Source organism: Gambusia affinis, linkage group LG08 (assembly GCF_019740435.1).
Source record: "Gambusia affinis linkage group LG08, SWU_Gaff_1.0, whole genome shotgun sequence".
In the NCBI taxonomy this organism is placed as follows: Eukaryota; Metazoa; Chordata; class Actinopteri; order Cyprinodontiformes; family Poeciliidae; genus Gambusia; species Gambusia affinis.
Window position 1 is genome coordinate 25,835,907 of NC_057875.1, and position 19,526 is coordinate 25,855,432.

General features: G+C 40.6%; 1 protein-coding gene across 2 annotated transcripts in view; it reads right to left on the minus strand.

Moving 5' to 3' along the window:
• Nucleotides 1-13,752, minus strand: part of LOC122835675 (ethanolamine kinase 2-like) — a 31,691-nt gene extending 17,939 nt beyond the window's left edge. The window contains exons 1-3 of one of the 2 annotated variants that reach the window (XM_044124909.1): nt 13,334-13,752; nt 9,326-9,588; nt 5,431-5,583 (exon numbers count right to left, since the gene is read on the minus strand). In XM_044124909.1, the coding sequence (XP_043980844.1) occupies nt 5,431-5,583; nt 9,326-9,588; nt 13,334-13,474 (557 nt within the window). In that variant the 5' untranslated portion in view covers nt 13,475-13,752. The remainder of the gene's footprint in view (nt 1-5,430; nt 5,584-9,325; nt 9,589-13,333) is intronic. The other variant, XM_044124910.1, reaches the window with a different exon arrangement.
• Nucleotides 13,753-19,526: the final 5,774 nt, after the last annotated feature.

The window sequence follows — 19,526 nt, forward strand, 5'->3', positions numbered from 1 at the left end:
TGATCACTGCAGCATCTTAAACCGATCCGTTTTCCTTTTTGCTTGCCGTCCCTCTGTCTGCCTGGACAAGACGGAGCTCCTAGCAGTGTTATTTAAACACTACCTATTTATCCGAAGGGGGACAAACAGACTCTTGCGGTATTATACACACTTACGGACGTGATTTAGTGCGGCCTGCGAGGAACGCAATAAAAGCGAAAAGAGCCTTGCTTTGTTTATGATGCTGACACTGAGGTTCTGCATTTTTCTTTTATACAAATCCACCTACGCCTGTGCTATGCTCCAGCTAGCATAGCCTCTTGTGAATGCTCAGGCTAGTTAGTAAAGCCACCAATGATGGTGGATAAGTTGCATCTGCACCATTAGAACATTGAGCAGCGAGTAAGTGAAGATGATTAACAGCACTAAGATCCGCCTCCTGGCCCTGATTGGTTGTTTTTGGTCGGGAGCGGTTCATTTTTTCAGAAAGCGACAGTATCTCAGGAAGTAGGTTTAAGAGATCGTTCTATTGACAGATTATCTGTCTCAAATCAAACTGTCATGACATCATTATAGTTTTAACAAATATGTAAAAAAGGAGATTTTTTTAATATATATAAGTTGCTGCAGCTTTAACTATAACAACCTTATATCAGGTTGATATATCGGTATATCAACCCAGATTTCAGTTTTAATTCCTCCAAAGGTTGCAAAAGAAAGTTCAAGATTTTATTCAAAGCTGACTCTATATTAATCCAAAATTTCTTCCTTTTTATTAGCTCCAAGTTCAGAATCGAGTGCTTAATCACATTTACTTGCCTATAAAATTTGACTTTGTGAGAACCCCTCCACCCCCCTGCGCCAGACGCACAATTTATCCGTATCCTCTCTAATGTGAATTGAACAGTGAATCACCACTGATTCCTTTTCAACTCATCCCCGAAACCATCGCGACTTTTTATTTTGCCGCGGGAGCGCCCGCGAACGGTCGGATTGGGGGTAAAAAAGGAAAATGAAAAGACCCTGTTCGACTTTTTAAATGGGCGAGACCTGACGCCTTGCCATCAGATCTTTTTCCTCTCCTTTTCTCTGCTCATGAAACGCCGAGCGCGTCGAGTGCGTTCGCCTCCTGCTCCCTGTCAAGCCTCTGTAAAGTAATTAGTGGAATTTCCTCCTCTGGCGCTTCATTATGGCTGCGCCTTATTTACATATGATTTCAAACAGGAGCCATGAACTGCAGATTTTTTGTTAATTTTTTCTCTCTCTGTCTCTTTTTTTTTTTTTTTGCGGGTTTCCATGAGGAGTACAGGAGTAAAAATGGGCGACCCAGCAGGGGGGCCCTTTTGGGAGAGAAAGAGGTTGCACTCATGCTTTCCATCGCTTTTCTTTCTTTGCTCTCTCTTTCTTCCTTTCTCTCTCTCGGAACCATGCAGCTGCTGCAGCCTCTTTCTCCTCTTCCTCCTCCTCCTCTTCCTCCCCCTCTTCACACAGCGGGTGGCTTGAGAGCTGAAGACCTCCTCTGCAGGTGCAGCCTCTTCCTGCAGCTCCCTCTGCCTTTTACCGACTCATCTGAAGACCACATTCATATCTGCACTTGGGTACACTCTCGAGTACTAAAAGTTTCTCTGATGCAAATTTTAAGAACCTTTTTTTTTTTTCCCTCCAAACCCCCTCGCTGTGTTTCGGCCTCTGTCTCGCATCTTCGTCTCTGAAGTGATTATCCAAACAGGCGCACTCTGGTTTTAAATGCAATCCAATATAAATAATATCTCATTTTCTTAAATGTTCTTTCTTCTTCTATTTTTTTTTTTGCCGTAATTCTCCCACCATCTCCCCGCCCTCCCCCAACGGTCCTCGGGTTTACATCCTCATCATTCATCGTCTTCAGATCGTTTGAATGTCTCTGCTGGCGAGCGGCGCTTCAACTGTGTGAAGTCATGGAAATGTGTCGCGACACAGCACCATCTGTTGGGCCTTGACGTGCGGTGCAGCTTATGCTCTCTCACATGACTCTACCCTTTCTGTAGGATTGTTCAAGCTACAGCGTTTGGTTTGAAAATCTGCAACAGACAGAAAAGAAACTGGAGAAAACCATAACAGTGTTTAATTGGAGGAGACAAGATAAGTGTTAGATATACTCAAGTTGACAAAAACTCTCTACTCGTTTGGAATCCAAAAGAATCCAAACCTCAAACTTTTTCATATTTTGCCACATGACAACCTCAAACATGAGCGCATTAATAGGCCTGTCACAATAAGTTCGCTGAACGATAAATCGTCCCAGAAGATAATGCGATAAATGATAATATCATTGGCATGATGAAGCAAGAACACATTCTCAAAGATCAATAAAATAAAATCTAATGTTGAGGGGAGTGCTGGTGGAAAGTTTTAATATCCAAAATAAATAAAGAAGCCAACAGAAATAATAAATAAAATTAATTATGGACAAAAAAAAAAGTCCTTCAAAAATAAAAGGGCAAGTTCAGACTGAAGCACCAGACTGAAGATTTTTGTCATTCTGTTTTTGGTAGAGAGAGAAAGGAGAAAACGATCAATCATGCAAATGATGATGATTTGTTTTCATTTATTATGCGATTAATTGATTTATTGTGACAAGTCTACGCAATATATTGTGTCCTGCAAAGTGAATGCGCAATCGAACTCTGTTTAATGAAGAGTAAAAAAAAAATTAAAAACTTAGGGTCACAATTTGTTGTGATTACAGACGAACTTTGGCCGCCACAAAAGTGGCCACAAGTTTGGGCTAATTTTGGTTATAGAAAGCCATAGAGTAAGTTTCTTTTCAATCAAGACATAAATGTAAAGCCTAATGTATAAATCAATAATCGCATCATTTATAGCTGTGCTCTCCTAAACCTTTTACTGGCCAGGTTTACTGGCACCCCAAAGGAAACCTTCTAGGGCGCCGCTGGATTACTGAATCTTGGGGGCTTGTCTCTGTCAGCTTTGCACATACAGAACCTGTTTGACCTCAGCCTGGTTACTACTGGTCCTACGCAATTATCATCTCCCTTCAGTGCACCGTCTGGGATTTCTCCCATTGACATGGATTTCTCTGGTTTAATTTCAACCGGGACAGATCAGCGAACAGAGGAAGAGGTTGTGAACAACGATGTTGATTTTCTGTGCTGTTTTAGAATTACAGTCTGCCTGTAGTTTTAGCAACGCCAGCGGAGGAAGTGAACAAAGTTGTTCAGTTCGTGTTGGCCAAATATTGAGTCGAAGACTGTCGAAGATGTTGTGACCCCGCTCCCCACGAGTTTGTTTAGAGCTCACGCAATTTCCGGTAACATTCATTGAAATGGTGCATTACAGACGTCATGGCCAAACATTAACGGTTGTGTAAGACTTAAAACTTCAACAGAGTCCGCGCCTGTAGGTGCAGGAAGCAATCGTTTCTGAATAGCCAAGGGTCCAGAATCTCTGTACGAGCAAAGTGCTTACATTCTGTCATAGATTTAGTGTTTGTAAATCTGAATACTCAAGTCTCTGATGGCACTTTATTGCATGTGGGTTTTTTTAGGGTTAGTAGATTGAAAAGAGACTGAAAACTACAGCTATAAACTTAATTGAGTTGGTTTTTCCTTAAATTATCAGCAATAAAACATGTTGCACTTATAGTGCAACAGCTCAACGGTTGTGTTACCACTACCAGACCAGGGTAAACTACCTTACCCACTTTCTAAGAAGAGCCAGGCCCTCCCAGCGTTCGTTTGCATGGACTTCTGGCCCCCTCGCTGAAAACACAAACAAGGTTGAACGTTTGACCGATAAGGGAGAGCTTAGCAGGAAGCTCATGGCAGAGCGTCTGTTTCTTTGTAGTGTCTGGAGGGCCTCCCATGACCTCTGTCAGAGATAATGCAAAGCCACTGCCATTGCGAGCCACTCCCCCGCTTCAGCTGTTTGACCAATTCTGGCTCAGAAAAATGAAAAACTGGAGGACAGAAAAAAGGGGGGAAAACTTCCCCCCGACAACTTGTTGATTGGAATCCTGTTAGGTCTGAATATGTGAGAATGTGATGAAGGAACAGAGTACTCCTCAAAGATAAAAGCTGAGATAGTTTTTTCTTTTTTTATCAGAGAAATGATTGGAAAGAAACAAGGCAGGCTGTTGTTTAAAAAACACCAACCCTGTTTAGTCCAATTGAATCAAACTCTAGTTTATTTGCCTAGAAAGTCCGGTTTGTTTGGGAAGGTGTGAATGCACAATAGAACTCTGATTGAGAACAAAAAAAGCGAGCTGTGATCTGCCTAGAAACCCAAGTCTCGGTTTGGTTGACGTTAGCCTGGCTATTGCCTTCCTAGACAATTGAGTTTCATTCAAATCTTGCTTCACGACACAGTCTGGGCTTTCTTTCGTTCAACCGGGCCAATAAGTGAACAGAAGGAGGCGTTGTGAACGATGAAGTGGATTTTCTGCGTTGCTTTAACAACGGCAGAGGAGGAAGTGAACGAAGCTTTACAGTCCATATTGGTCATGCTTCCAAATATTGATTTAGGAATAACGACAGTCTTATTCGACTTGGCATTTCTTGTTTTCACAATGGAGGACAGTTGCTTACAATGCAGGCAACTTCAGGTAAGTTTCATAGCGTCAAACTGGAGCATTACATACGTCACAACAACGAACACAATTGGGTAATGGTGACGTGAGTCCACGAAGCAATCGATTCACAATAGCAGAGACTGTAGATCTTGTGGATGAAGAAAGGGGCTGGTTTGTACCAGAACAGGTTGAAAAGCAGGAAATGGACTACAATGCAGAGCATTCTGTGCTAGCTTGAGAAATGGCTCATGGTTTTTTGCCAAAGACAAAAGAGAAATCCTACACCATTTTTGTTTTTGTGAAGATGGAAGTTGTGTCTTCTTCAAGTTCAGCATCTTCTTCAAAGGTTTTCATGTTGTTTCCTTGGTGCAGCGCCGCCACAGGTGAGGAGGGTAACAGGTTTTCAAAGGGTTTGATTCGTTTGAAAAGTGTGAAACCGAACCGCACTAGATGAAAATGTAATAGATATCACAACTTTGGTTCCCAATCAAACCAAGTCTACCGGACTAACAGGTGTGAAAAGGTATAAGGGTGTTTTCACAACTCACTGAACAGTTGTGATTCACAGAGAAACCAAACAAAGATGAATCCACACCAGAAACGGTTTCTGTCCATCTCTGTATTTAATTTTGAAGGAATTTCAGTTTTGCTCTCAAGGCACGTCACCTGTCTGATAAAAACCGAACCATTTTTAATATGTCTGGAAATGTACAACCTTGGTGAGTTTTCTTTGTAGCTGCAAGGGATGACCTCACTTTACATGTTGTACAGTTTGCTTTGATAGATTCTACAGCCACTCTTCTACAGTAACTTGAATATCAATGTTCATGATGGGCTTTTTTTTTATGTTCAGGGTCATTTTTATGCTTCTCGCTCTTTACCTTTTAGTGCACGCCTGCTCAGCTGGATTCCTGGTGACGCTGCTCTTCACCAGGGTCAGAAAATGAGACATCTTCGCCCAGAGCTGAGGTTCTGTCGTCTGGCCACGTTTTGGCTGGATCGAGTGGATTTTTCCCATCTCGGCTGCAATCAATCTGCAGAGAAAAGGAAAAAAGGAAGAAAAAAAATGAAACATTTTCTCAGATGACCCTGGCCGGTGCTGTTATTGCACAAACAAGCATTATCGGAGCAGAAACACAACTCCCTTTCCATTTAGCGTTCTTATCTTGTTCTTCTTTTTAAAATAATGGGCCTCCTTGCATATGTGACCTTTCATCCACTTGGTTTTATGTTTTTGAGCCATCTTAGCTGGGAGGACGCAAGGTTTTCTGGGTAAGCACCAGCGATGGATGTCTATTGTGGCCCTGGCTGTTTGGCCTTCCCTGGCTGAGTTCCTGCCTACTGTGTTGTGTTGTTAGCAATGGTGTCAGCCTGTAATGGACATAATGAATAAAATGAGCCAGGAGTAAACAACACTGCTCAACATAACAAGTAAGTCAGCTGCAAAAAGTCCCTCAGGATGACTGAGAACTGAAAAAATGTTGTGTCAAGTCATACTGGTCAACCGTTCCTTTACAGTGTCTGTATCAATATTTTGTTTAGCTTCTATTGCCGCTTCATTTTGTGAATTCATCGTTTTGCAAATGTTTATTTTCTATATTAAAAAGACTTCAAAGTCTTAAATTTGTGTGCCTAAAAGGAAGGCCTTAAATTGTCTTGAAACAATTTTAAAAGTCTAAAATTGGCCTTGAATACGTCAATAACAGGTCTTAAATTTTGTCATGCTATGACTATTTAATCTTGTATGCATTTGGGTTTTTTTGTGCAGGACTTTTCTGTTAGCCAAAAGTTTGAGTTTTCTCTCTATCGATATATATAGATTTTTTGGCACATTATTTTTTATAATTTCATTGTTTTGAAAATGCCCAATATCTTTTATATGAAAACAGTAACAGTTTCCAGGGCGCCTGGAAATGTCTTTTTGTGTCTTAAATTTCTTTCAAGCTAGCATTAGACGTCTTAAATTTGACTTGCTGAAACTTGCAGATACGCTGCGTTCTTTTAAATAACTGTGTGTTTCAAGAATGTGGATGCAGATGCTGTTTAGAGTCAAAGCCTTTTACTTGAGGTGGTTGGTAGCTAGCTGATAGCTTGTTTTTGCGTCTATTATGGGCATGTACAACTGTATCACCAGCAGGCTGGACAACATTGGTCGTTGCCATTGGCTCACTTCTGCTGCCAACCCAGACAAGCCAGCAGGATCCACTAATCATCCCCTATATTTATATTTTTCAGTCTTAAATTGAATTCAAACTACACTGTAAAATGTAAAAGTAAAGTGTACTCAAAAAAAAAAGTGACCTGAACTCATTCCAGCTTACTCTGTTGACTATACTAACTTAAACTTAGCAAAGACAACTTTCTACTGAGGCAAGTAATCAAACTCATCAGCAGCAAGTAACCCGAACTTGGAGTTATGAGTGAGCAAAACGCATCTGCATAACCAGCAGAAAACTCGGCATCATTCGGCAGCTCTCGTTGAACGCACATGCGCATTGGATACTGATGAGTGACGACGTGTTTGAAAGAAGCGCCAAACTGTCAACAATACGGCGGTTGCTGCAGCTAAGTTTTGTCACGGTAAGTCCCACTGTTTTTTAGCAAACTTATATTCATTATCTCGGCCGTATAATTCATCCGTAAGTCCAGGTTTTGAGGTTAACTTTATGTGTAATGATTTAGCGATGCCTGGGACTAACGTTAGTCGAAAATATCATGTTTATTTAGTGGCAACAAGATGGAGCGGCAGAGCAAAAAAGCTGTCCGGGGCGCAAAACAAAAAAAGGAAAAGGGATAAGGATAAAGATGTTGGCGGGTTAAAAAAGCCGCTGTACTGTTATAGAAGGCTTATGATGAGTAGACTGCCATAGGTGGGACAGCTGTAAACTGTAGGAGAAGCAGCCGTGATGAAGAAGTGTAGGGTCACCAGATTTGGGTTTCTGAAAAGGAGGACACTTCTTTTTTTGTTGGCGGGGGGGTAAAATCGGCGGACACACATGCGCCAACGGGGGTTGGAGATGGGGGAGACGGCGGCTGGGGGGGTAGAACCAGCGGTAGCACAAGAAATCGGTAGAACATGTACACACGTGCTACCGATTTCTTTGCCATACAAAAAAAAACCTGGAATGGAGTAGTGGAACGGAGTGGCAATGTAATCACAATGCACTGTAAGCTATGTAATGTGTTTTGAGGCAGTTGACCAAAATCCCTAACGATTTTTAAATTCCCCCCGGACATTTTATTAGGTCTGAAAAGTAGGACATATCCGGGTAAAGAGGAATCTGGTCACCCTAAAGAAGTGTTATGTTGATATGTAATTGTGGTGTTGCTTCTATTGTTGTTAGGACTGCGAAGACCCAGACGTGTCTCACACCCCCATTGGGATCCTGACCATCATTCCTGAGGACAGGCAGGCCTCCACTGACTCACTGCACCTCCAGTCTTCAAGTACTGCCATCATTTTGGAAGGAAGTCTTGTCATGAATGATCTTGGAAATCTTCCACATGCCATGTGCTTGCTCTTTGGACTTATTTATTCTCTGAATTTGGAGTACCCTCAACAACTGAAGTACACCTTTGACTTCATCCAAAGGGTGCTTCTGTCACTTGGACATAAATCCCTAAAACCAAAAATACAATCACTCAAAAATCTTCTGACGCAATGAGTGAATGTGATGTGACATTATGGATCAACGTTGATACCTTTACCGTTATTGGAAAAGTGATTTTTATTTCTTGTTTGATTCTTTTTTGTTGGAGAGAGCATCATTGCACTTGCAGACTACTAAATGGTTTTATGTTAATGAGGAGAAACATTACTTCACTTCACTACTTCACTATTTACTTTATCAATGTTATGATAAATGTTGGGCTCTAGTATTGAGAATTTAGTTTCTGTTTCACACCAGTCAACTAAGACATTTAAGCAGGGATTCTCAAAGTTTTAAAGACTGAGGGCCATTTGAAGGATTCAATATTAGATTGAAGGCTACCCTAGAAAAAAAGTCGTGTCATTTTTTTCCCTAAAAAAGTCTATGGAAAACTTTGTTTCCAGGTTAGTGTGTATGTAACCACACTTGAGAACCTTGTATTTAAGGTAAACTTGTTTAATTATTAAACATTTTTTTCCATTCAAACTGTTGTCTGTTGGCTCTTCGTTCCAATAACTTAACTCTTTTGGTTCATCTTACTTGAACATATCAAGGCAATCGGTTTCCTGATATTTTGCAAGTAATGTGAACTCTTAAACGTGTAAGTATAACTTATTTTTATGAGTACTGCTTAATTGGCATAACTCACAATTTGAAGTAGTCATAATTGACATTTTATAGTCAACTTTACTAATGATTTTGAGTTAACGGCCCTAAAGTTTACTGCCATTGCATGAGTTGTCTGAATGGAGTTAACGGCCCTAAAGTTTACTGCCATTGCATGAGTTGTCTGAATGAATATTTTACAGTAATCCCAATTAATGATTTTGAGTTAACGGCACTCAAGTTTACTGCCTTTATGTGAGTGGTCTAAACATAGTTATTTTTAGCAATAACACCTTAAAATGAATTAGCTACTTTACTTGAAGATTTTGAGGCAATCGGTTTCCTAACTTTTTTTAAGTAAAGTGAACTTATTACATTTTACAGTGTAGCATTAAAAAGGTCTTAAAAAATCTTAAACTTGACTTGCTAAAGCCAGCAGATACCCTGTTGTCTTTTAAATAATCTGTGTGTGGAGAATATAGCTGCAGAGTGACTGATTTCGCTGGGTGCTAGCAGAAACCTGTAGATGGACGGCTGTCGCAGCAGCTCGTCCTCCAGCACATTTCCTCGGACAAACTCGTAACAGATGCCGTTCTGGAAGCTGCAGTAGATCTTGGGCCCGCAGCCTTGCGCGTGGAAGACCTGGAACATCTCCACCTCTCGATCGCGATTCACGTAGAGCTCCGTCATTCTGCCGTAAAGTCGCACCAGAACACAACCGGGGTCCTGGAGAGAGCCCACGTAGCAGCCAATCAGCTGGTTGGTAATGCCTTCTGTAAACGTCTGCGGGGCAACAAGGTTCAGGAAATAGACTGTTTAAATCTGTGCATCTAAAAAAATGATATTAATGGTCAGTCAACAATTGTTTAAAGTGGTTCATTACATTATTTTTGGTTACACAATGCTGCTGTAATCTTAAATTGGAACTTTAACTAACAAGGTATGGAGAGTATATAGTGTATCACACTTTAGTATGAGTCCTTTAAGAACACTATTTATAAAAGTTTAACAGAAAGTCATGTGAGACATAAATAATTTAAAATGATATGGCTACTAACCCCGAATAGCTACAGATACAAATAAAACATTGTACACAAAACTAGACAAACATTGAGAAAGCAACAAATTTGATTCCAAGCCTAGTGAGAAATGCAACTTTCTAGCAAAGAGACATCAGTAAGTTTACAGCAAACTTGTAAAAAAAGGCAAGCAGAGGAAAGCACACAGGTGTCTTCTTCACAGCACAGTGGTGCTCCAGGACAGTCTGTCCTGCCCTGTTTGTGTACACAAAGATACCGCATTGACCACTGTTTGCCTCCTTGTTGTCATTCGGCAGATTCTCATTCTGTACCACGGCCCCTGAAGTATTCCTGAGCCTCCAAAGGGACACGAACACAACACAGTTTCTCATCTAGGTAGAGAGAACAAACATGGCTACCCTGACATCGGATCTATTATTCATGGTGAACGGAGGGAGGGCTGGTTTTGACATTTGTAATTGTGCTTTCTTTGTCCGCCGGACTTGAGTCTACTGTCTTCTGTTTCATCAGATTCACTGAAATTGATACTTGTCAAATAATTATGAGAATACATTTGGAGAGGAGGCTCAAAACACCACACTGAGAAGTAGCCGTGTGAAATTGAACTGACTGTTGGACAGATCTGCCTTGTTGGGTGGCTAAGAGAGTCAGGGGAGTTTGATTGTTGAGTCAATGTGCATTTTTGTACATGAGGGAGGGATATAACCCTGACCTTAGGCTTGAAGCAAGAATATGAGGTATGATGGTATTGTATGCCCACAGTTAAAGATGAGTGTAGGGATTCCACACAAAGTTTGTCCAATGCAGATCTATTGATGGGCGTGTCCAAATTCAGGGGTCACATACTTTGAATGACCGTGCCTACCCAGTCGACGTAGGCCAGGTCCTTCTTCGACCAAGAAGACCAGACAGTCCAGCCATTTGAGTTATTCCTGCCTTTGACTATGCTCTTTCACCTAGCAACCGTGACGACACTCAACACAAACTGGCAAAACTGTAGCTTAAATTTTAGTGTACCTACATTTAAAACTGTACTACTTTCCCACTCTATCTCCCGCCTCCTCATCCCACAATGAATCTTGGGAAACAGTAGGCTACGAAGGATGCGTGAAACCTGCCTTTCAATTCTAGGAAAAGAAGGGCGCATTTGAGGGCCACAATTGGACCTTGGACTCAGACACACCGGCTGTCTTAGAGCTGTGATCTTTAGCTTTTTCTGGAACAATTCGCAATCAACTGTAAGGCAAATATGACGAGTCGGGAGAGTCGCCATGCATCGCGTCAATAAACATACTGTTTAGGTGGTGCCTTTAAGAGACAATGGGCATGCTATTCTGAAGTACTCTGAGAAAAAAACTGATTACTGGCGAAAACGACAAAGAGGACAACAGGAAGTAGTAGGAGGATGACGTCTTGTTTGGGGTTTTTTTGGACAATTTACAACTGGTTCCACCAGAGCTTGTGGATGTAAAACAGTTCATAAAAGGTGTGTTCAACACTCCAATGTGTTGAATCAAAGCTAATCCTTAGATTTTGTATAATCAACGCCTACAAATAACCCAAAACATGGTCGCTCCCATGTACAAGGGACTTGTTGCTCCAACGCCTGAATAAGACGCCGGGGTCTCCTCTGATGGATGATAGATGATGAGCGCTAATGCCATGGCTGAGTTACAGCTTATTCATGTGTGATTTTAATTTAATTTCTTAGTAACACTGCAATTGGGAAACAGTTTTTTCCACATTTCTGGAATGTTGACAAACATTTGCACAGAATCAAGAAGTGGATGGTCAAATACAATCTACGCCCCGAAAGTAACTGTCTAAATCTTTTTGCATTTGTATCAAGCTAATGAAAGTAAAAATACTCTTATTTAATATTGCTTTTTTTTCCACATTTCTTGAATCGTTTATAGCATTTTTGTGCCTATCCTTTAAGGAGTGTGTAAATCATTGAATCTGAAGTTGATTTACAGCATTGTGTTAAAATTCTTCCTTCTCTTTCAGATGGCAAACAAGATTATTGAACAGGAAAATAGCAACTAAAGAGGAAGCCAATTGAAAAAGCACCTGTGACAAACTGTACACAGCCCATGCCAAAGCACAGGTGTGACAGCAGGAACCGTCTGACCTTACCCTGACGAGCACAATACATCATTAAAGTGACTTGTGTGATCTGAGCTTTGGAGGGAAACATCTACTCCTCTGTGTACTTTCCAGGACCCGGTGTAGATTGAGAGGTCACACAGCCGATGTGCAGTCACCTAACAAACATAAACCCTATTTCTCTGAAAGATTGGACCTTGTGTTTGCACATGGGACCAGAATGAGGTTCTCTTGTCCTCAATGGATGCTTTGAAAACGCACACACACACACACACACCAACACACACACACAAAAAAACTTTCTAAATTCTCCCTTTGTCGTCCAGTTACCTTGAATTTTCTCCAGACTTTTTTCTGAACGGTGATTTCTGACAGGGTGTCAGGGAAAGTTAAGGCTTTTGTAAATTTAAAGACAAGATTTTGCCACCATACATGTGATTTGATTTCAAAGCACTTTGAATGCAAAACGTTATAATAAAAAGGTACAAATATGCACAATACGAGACATTTGTAAATGGCCACGACAAAACAGGAAACAAGTCTTCCCGGAGGCATTTTGCGTTACTCCTGGAGTCTGAAATTGTGAATGCTACGTTAACAAACATTGTCAAACACAGAGCAAGACATGGTTATCTGAATGTTGTAAACAAAGTCAGGGAGAAAACAGCCCTCAAAAGTTCAAAAGAGCAAATAATTCCTAAAAATAAAGAATCTATCACTGTAGATCTATACTAAACCTTTTAAAATCTACTCATGTCCTGTGTGTTTACTGACCGAAACATTCTGTGGTCAATTAGGCAAAATCAGCAAAGTAGCGAGCAATACTCAACAACCTTAAACCTGAAACCTATAGTCACTTCCTGAAGCGCAACATGTTGAGGTTTTACTAGGTTGTAACACTTGGCAGGTATCAACACGGCCAAATTTAGCGCTTTAGCATCAGTTTCCACTAAACATGATGGCATTATACCTATTATTTATGACTGGCACTTTAGGGTTAGCTCAACCAACTCTTTAGTTAGCTTTGCCTATCAATGACGAATATAATTATATAATTATAAGCAAAATATTTAAAGATTTCGTTTTTGTTTTTTAAAGACATGTATAAGCTTTTCACTAACTTTTATTAGCAAATTAAACAAATGGAGTAGCAAACATTACATTCGCCCTTTTCAATACACTTAAATTACTTTTGGACAGAGTTGGCAATGCATTGTGTGCCGGTTTTTTCAAATAGTGGCATCACTTCCTGTTTTCATTACATCACTTCCTGCCAGCGGTGCCTGAGCTTGGAGTTTACAAAGCAAAAGACTGACCTCAACAATCACACCTGAGACCAGTGGAAACAGACTAAACATCAGTCCATGCGGTCGGTGGCGTACCTTCATCTGAATGTGCTGTGTCTTCCACTCCGGACGGAGTTTGCTCAGAAGGTCCAAGATTCCTCTCCGGGGTTCACGCTCGTCAACGGCAACGTCCAGATGGAGGAGCTGATCCCCAGAACCTCCGTGTTCCGGGTCCATTTCAGACAGAGGAAACTATCCCCTCAGTAACTTCTTCAGAACTTTGTCACCAGCTGGAATGTGTCCAGATACGGCGCCTGCTTAAAAGTTCGCCTGAGCCACTTTGGATATAGCTTTAGATTTTTTTTTTTCCAGTTTGCATTAAATGAACTCAGCATTTAATACCGCTACTCGGTTCAGAGGAGCCGTCTGTGGCACTTGGAAGTCGGAGAAACTGATCATTTATGTGACCCAGTAGCAGAGGCCAACACTCCTGTGGGCATCTTCAGCCACTCTGTGGGAGCTTACTTATTAACTACCAATGGGGTCAAGTTCAGCAGCAGGAACCAGCAGGTTGCAGCCGGACTTTAATAGGAAAAAAGTCAAAAGATTGTAACAGATGGAAGAAAGGAAGAAAGAAATATTGAAAGTGTTTTGCAAAAGTTGTCATACCCCTTAATTTATTTAACATATTCTCTCATCACAAGACAAACTTATTTTACGTTTGTTTGTGTATTTGTGTTTGGGTTTTTTGTTAGACCAACATAAAATAGAACATCAACTTAAAGAGGAAAGAAACAGATACGCAGTTAAAAGAAAAAAATATGAAGAAAAATCTGAAAAACGTGTCATGCCTTAATGTTTATCTTCGGATGAGCCAAGAATTTGTCAAACCACATTTTCAGGGCGTTGCTGTGGTTACAGAGATAAAATGCTTTTTGCAGATACTCCTGTGCGAAACAGTGTAAGCTCAGATGGACTGAATGAACAAAGTTCCTGATTTGGTTTGAGCCCAGCTAGTCTGCTGTGAAACAAACAAAATCACATTGCAGTACCACAAAGTGCCTTTTTTCTTCTTCTTTGAACAAAAACTGATGTAGATACTCATACATGCACATGCTATTCTGCTGTCAACATTTGTAACCAAAGTTCAATTCCATGTTTTTCTAAAAATAATTGTGGCCAATAAAGTTGATTCTGATACCATGCTGTGACATGTAAGCTAGCCTCGTAAAAAATCAGCCTCTTGTTCTACGCTTTGCTTCGTCCAGAGGGTTTGGATCAAACGCTGTTAAGAATCGACTGCTTCCTGGAGCGTTGACTCTGTTGAAGATTTAAACCACTGGATCTGATATTACCCAAATCCAACGTTTCCAGAAATTGCGTGTTCCAGAAAAGCAATGAAGCCCCACTGCGAAGAGAGATACACTGAGCCGAACAAGGCGGGTGGTGATAAGAGCTGCTTCGTTCTTGCTTCGACTTTAGCTGCTCATTATTTATTGGAAGTGCAGCCAGCACGAACTGAACGGTTTTGCTCACTTCCTCCGCTGCCATTGCTAAACTTACATCCCGGTGACAATTCTAAAACACTGCAGAAAATTGACGTTGTAGTTCACTACTTCTCCTTCTGTTTGCTGATTGGCCCAGTTGAAATTTTACTCAAGAAATCCAGCTCAATGGGAGAAATCCCACAAGGAACGGTGATGGGAAATGAGAATCAAGTGGAAGGCAATGGCCAGGCTTTGTTCACTAATTTTCTCTGACAAACTTCTGAGGCCGCAACAAGACAAACTGAGACTTACGTACACACAGATGGACTCCATTTGACTAGATGACCTCCGAAGGCTAACAGTTGAGTTGGATTTTATTTAAGATGATCAGAATAAAAGGGATTCACTATAAATGTAGATTAAGCCATCAATGTAAAAAAACAATAAATACCCCATATGTTATTGTTGAGCTTACAGACTACTTTGTGACAGAATGTGGAAAAGTTTAAGGGCTAAGAATCCTTTTTCTCGTCTCTACAGAGTTAATGTGGAGCATAAAAACCGTTTAATGTAAAACTAAAGATTCCAACGTTAAAAACCCCCAAAAATCATTAAGATCAGTATACAAATGATCTTCCTCCGTGCCTTAATTTAGAGACAACCCTAAAGTAAGTTTGTGAAACTGAATGAAGTTTTTTCCTTTTCTCATGAAAGCACATGAGATTTTCCTACAACGCTGACGGACTCTTTGTAACGCCACTTGATTCCAAAATTTCACCAACAATGAGAAACTCGGTTTACAGGGTATTTCACCGAGCTCCATTTAAAACGACTCTATAAACACACAAAAAGTCTGGCCAGTTAAAAGACTTTCGCTCTCTAAACATTTTTCAGCTGCATTACGTTTGGCTCTCCTGGCCTGAGCGAAGAGTTCAGAGAAAAGCTGCAGCTATTGTCCGTCACATTTAAATATCATACAATCAAGCAATTCAAGCACGACCTCTCCTTTTAGCTCGACGCCGTGAAAGGTTCTAACGTGTTCAGTCTGTAAGCACTGAAACGGATTTTGGTAAACACTGGAGCAGCATGTTTTCAGCCTGTTAAATTATTTACATGCTGGCCCAGTGTTTACCACTTTGCATCATTACAGTAATTGCCTAGAAGTCACGAACGCGCTGATCGTCTCGAGCCGTATGCTTTGCAGGCTTCCAGACCCAAATAAAACTCACTTGCCATCAAAGGTCGTCTCATCATCAAAGATGTTGAGTATTAAAAAGAGGGATGAGTGCGCTGATTAAAAATGTAAGGATCAGAATGGAGGGCTGGATTTGGTGTGGGTGTTATTTGCTGTGAATGCGTCTCCTCAAACACAGCTGAATGGGGGGATTATGAGGAGCAGATGACGGGTACAGTAAGCCACATGTGACCCGCCTGCCTCACTTTATGTGGCCCCCCACAGTTTAGTAGGGCCACGATTGACTTAAAATAGGTTTAAAGCACAAATTGACCATAAGTGACATCTGCCATAGTGCACTTCGATTGTTACAAGACATTATGGCTCCTCGCCACTAGAGTGCAACAGCTTCACCTCAAGCCGATTTTTGATTTTCCCAATGAATAAAACTGAGACGTTGTCAAGCTAACCTCAACATATCGAAGACAAAGGAAAATCGATACACAATGAAGATTGTTCCATGAACGATGGGGAAACAAATATCTGCTTGTACTTCCAGGTGGAAAACCAGTAGGTGTTTTGATTCTGGGACAGTTAACACAACATACGTCAGCATTTTGAAACCAAACATGGAGCTCAGTGCGCAAGATTTAGCCTCCAAGAAAAACCAAAAATTGCAGCAGGATTAAAAGGCAGACCATCGACATGGCGGACCAAGTTGAGCAAATAGACGGAAATTTAGCGACACAGCTGGCCGAAGAAATGTGCAGCTATCTAGCCTTTCATTAGCTGTGAATGAAAGCACCGACATCGTGGACACAGCGCATCTGTCCATTTTTGTTAGAGGCGTGAAGCGAGACCCTTCTGTCACCGAGGAGCTCCTCCATGTAACTGAAGGCTTTAACTGCTTCATGATCCTGACCTCAACCAGATGGACACCTTCATCGCTGTCTACGTGGGTTTTAGCACTTTGACAACCTAAAAAAAAAAACTGTTATAAGAAAATAGACTAAAGGTTCTGCGCTACAAAAATGAGAGGGTGATTTAAGTGAGTGGGATTCTACTGTATCCTTCCCAGTGATTACTGCAGATGTTCCAGTCAACACCAAAAACATGAAAGAGAACACGAAGTGCATATTTCACAAGATCTCTAGCAGAGAGACTTGATAAATTAGAAGGTGGGGAATTTTAATTGCATCATTGATACTTGGAATTCCAATCAAAGAAACACACAAAACACAATAATGGATGATTAATGAGGTTTTTGTGCCACAAATAAGGAACAAACGGCGCTTTAGCATTGAAAACTGACATGGAAGAAAAAAAAAAGAAGTATTTAATTATTTCTATACCATCAATGTTAAAGAATTATGAAGTGAAAACATTCTTTTTAATCTATTGCAAAGGAGACGAGTTTTAATGTGATGTGATGTTTGTTTTGTTTTCTCTGAGCTTTGCCTCTGCAGGTTCAATAGAGAACCATGTTGAGCAAATACAGAGAGCCTGAACTCTGAAGATGACCTTGGCATTTAAGTAGCTGTTAAACCAAATGAGATCGGAATAATTTGATTGAAAGTGTAACAATCCAAGAAAAGCTACTTCCAGTTACTTCCTTAGAAAAATTTCCTTTAAAAAACAATTTAAAATAATAATAGAAAAAAAAAAAAACAATGACAAAGCCTCTTTGAGGAACAATGCGTGATAGAAAAGGTGATAAAGCATGTCTACATCCACTCATCAGGACCATGAAAGCCATATTCCTTTTTTTAAAAATTTGTTTTCTTAAACCTTGAAACCAAGTTTTTCCGATCAGTTGAGTAAACAGCATACCTCGTCAAAGAATTTCAGAAACAAGAATTAGATGTGCAGGGTTGAAATTTTAAACGGCTTTTCGTCTCGACCCCTCAAGGTCAAACTTCTTAAAGCTCTTTGGCAGCGCTGGTAGTTTATCAGAACCGGGCGCCTTCATGGCACAAACCACGAATTGTTAGTAGAGTTCAGATCAGGGCCTTCAGAAAGCCTTAAGACGTCAAAGTAGTTTTTCTTTTCTTATTTTGTTAATGATGATCGATTTGTGAAAGCAGCAACAGTCCCAGTACTCTCTATAGACACCTTGGTGTTTTTGGTTTCATTCACTGAAGCTTATGGTCCAAATAAATCACTAAACCAATGTTCATACGCTTTACACAGAGAGAAATTCAATGAAATTTTACTCTATATTATGACGCAGCATTGGGCTAAATTACGAAAATACATATATACATGTTATTATAAGAATAAACTTGCCTGAGAATAAAATCGAAATAATGAGGGAATGAACTCACAGTGCTATGAGGATACAGTTGAAATAATACAACAATAAAGTTGAAATGTAAGAATGAAATAAATATTTTGAGAATAAAGTCATAATGTTACAAGAATGCAGTCATAATTGTAATACTATGGCAGTACTATGACTTTAATACGTAGAGAATGTTTTTTTTTTTTTCTCGTACAGTTTTATTCTAGTAATATCACGGCTTTATTGTCGTAATTTCACTTCTTTCATTTTCACAGCCCAGCCCTAATACTCCGTCGTACTCAGTACTTCATCAGCTGCCTTTGAAATCTAAATGACTCCGTCCTTCACTTTGAAATGCCTCATAAACCACGTCTCCTTTTTCCCCTCTCTCTCGTCCTTCTCTCGTCCTTTAGGGGTTCTCGAAATTATTAATAATAATAATAATAATAATAAAAAATAAACAACAGCTAAATCTCTCTTTGTCCTTTATCAAACAGCTTTTCGTGGAGAAGAGAGACAGCAGCGCTTTGGAGACATTTAACCTTTTTATATAGTCTTACAATTGAGGCTCTCAAGGCCTTTCATTTGTGAAGTTCCTGAGGAAAAAAAGAAAAAAAAAATCAGGGAGCTTGGACTCATTTTACTACCAGTACAGTATATTTATATTTCAGCTCCAATCAAAATCTAGCCAATATGCCTTCCCTATGTATTTTTCCCTCTGAGCCATGCCTCCCCACTATAATTTCCACAGACATTTTGTGTGCAAATGCAGTAATAGACACATTTATCACATCAAAAGAGATTCAATTTTCTTTTCAATCATCCACCGGTATGAATAGCGCCACATCCTCACCGGCCAACAATGAGAGGCCATTACCGTGAGCCAACGGATGACTTCGCCTTCTCTCTTTATTCAAGGGGAAAAGTGTGTCAAACAGTTTCCCCGAAGCCAAACGTTTGTTCTAGGCGAGTAAGAGACGGCTTTCAGACAGGTTAGTGTCCAATTTTATTGTCAGACAAACGTCATTTGTGTTTGGGTCGGCAGTAATCACTGGGCTGGAGACACCGGCGGGGCCTCCGGTGACAAAGCCAGCAGTTAGTCCATTTAACACTCCAACTCTCACGTCTGACGCGGACAGCCGAGAACAGACGTGACGCCCGCCGTCTCTTCATTACGCAGAGGGAGTGACATGTAGGAATCAGGCGTCGGCCTTCGGCAAAAGGAGGCGAATGGCTGGGGGGAGGGGGGATAAGTGCTGCTGATTTACAAGAGCCTGGAAAATACTTTGTATCTGCAATTAATCGTCACCAAGCACGTTCCACTGGAATCAGTGTTGTACTTAATTT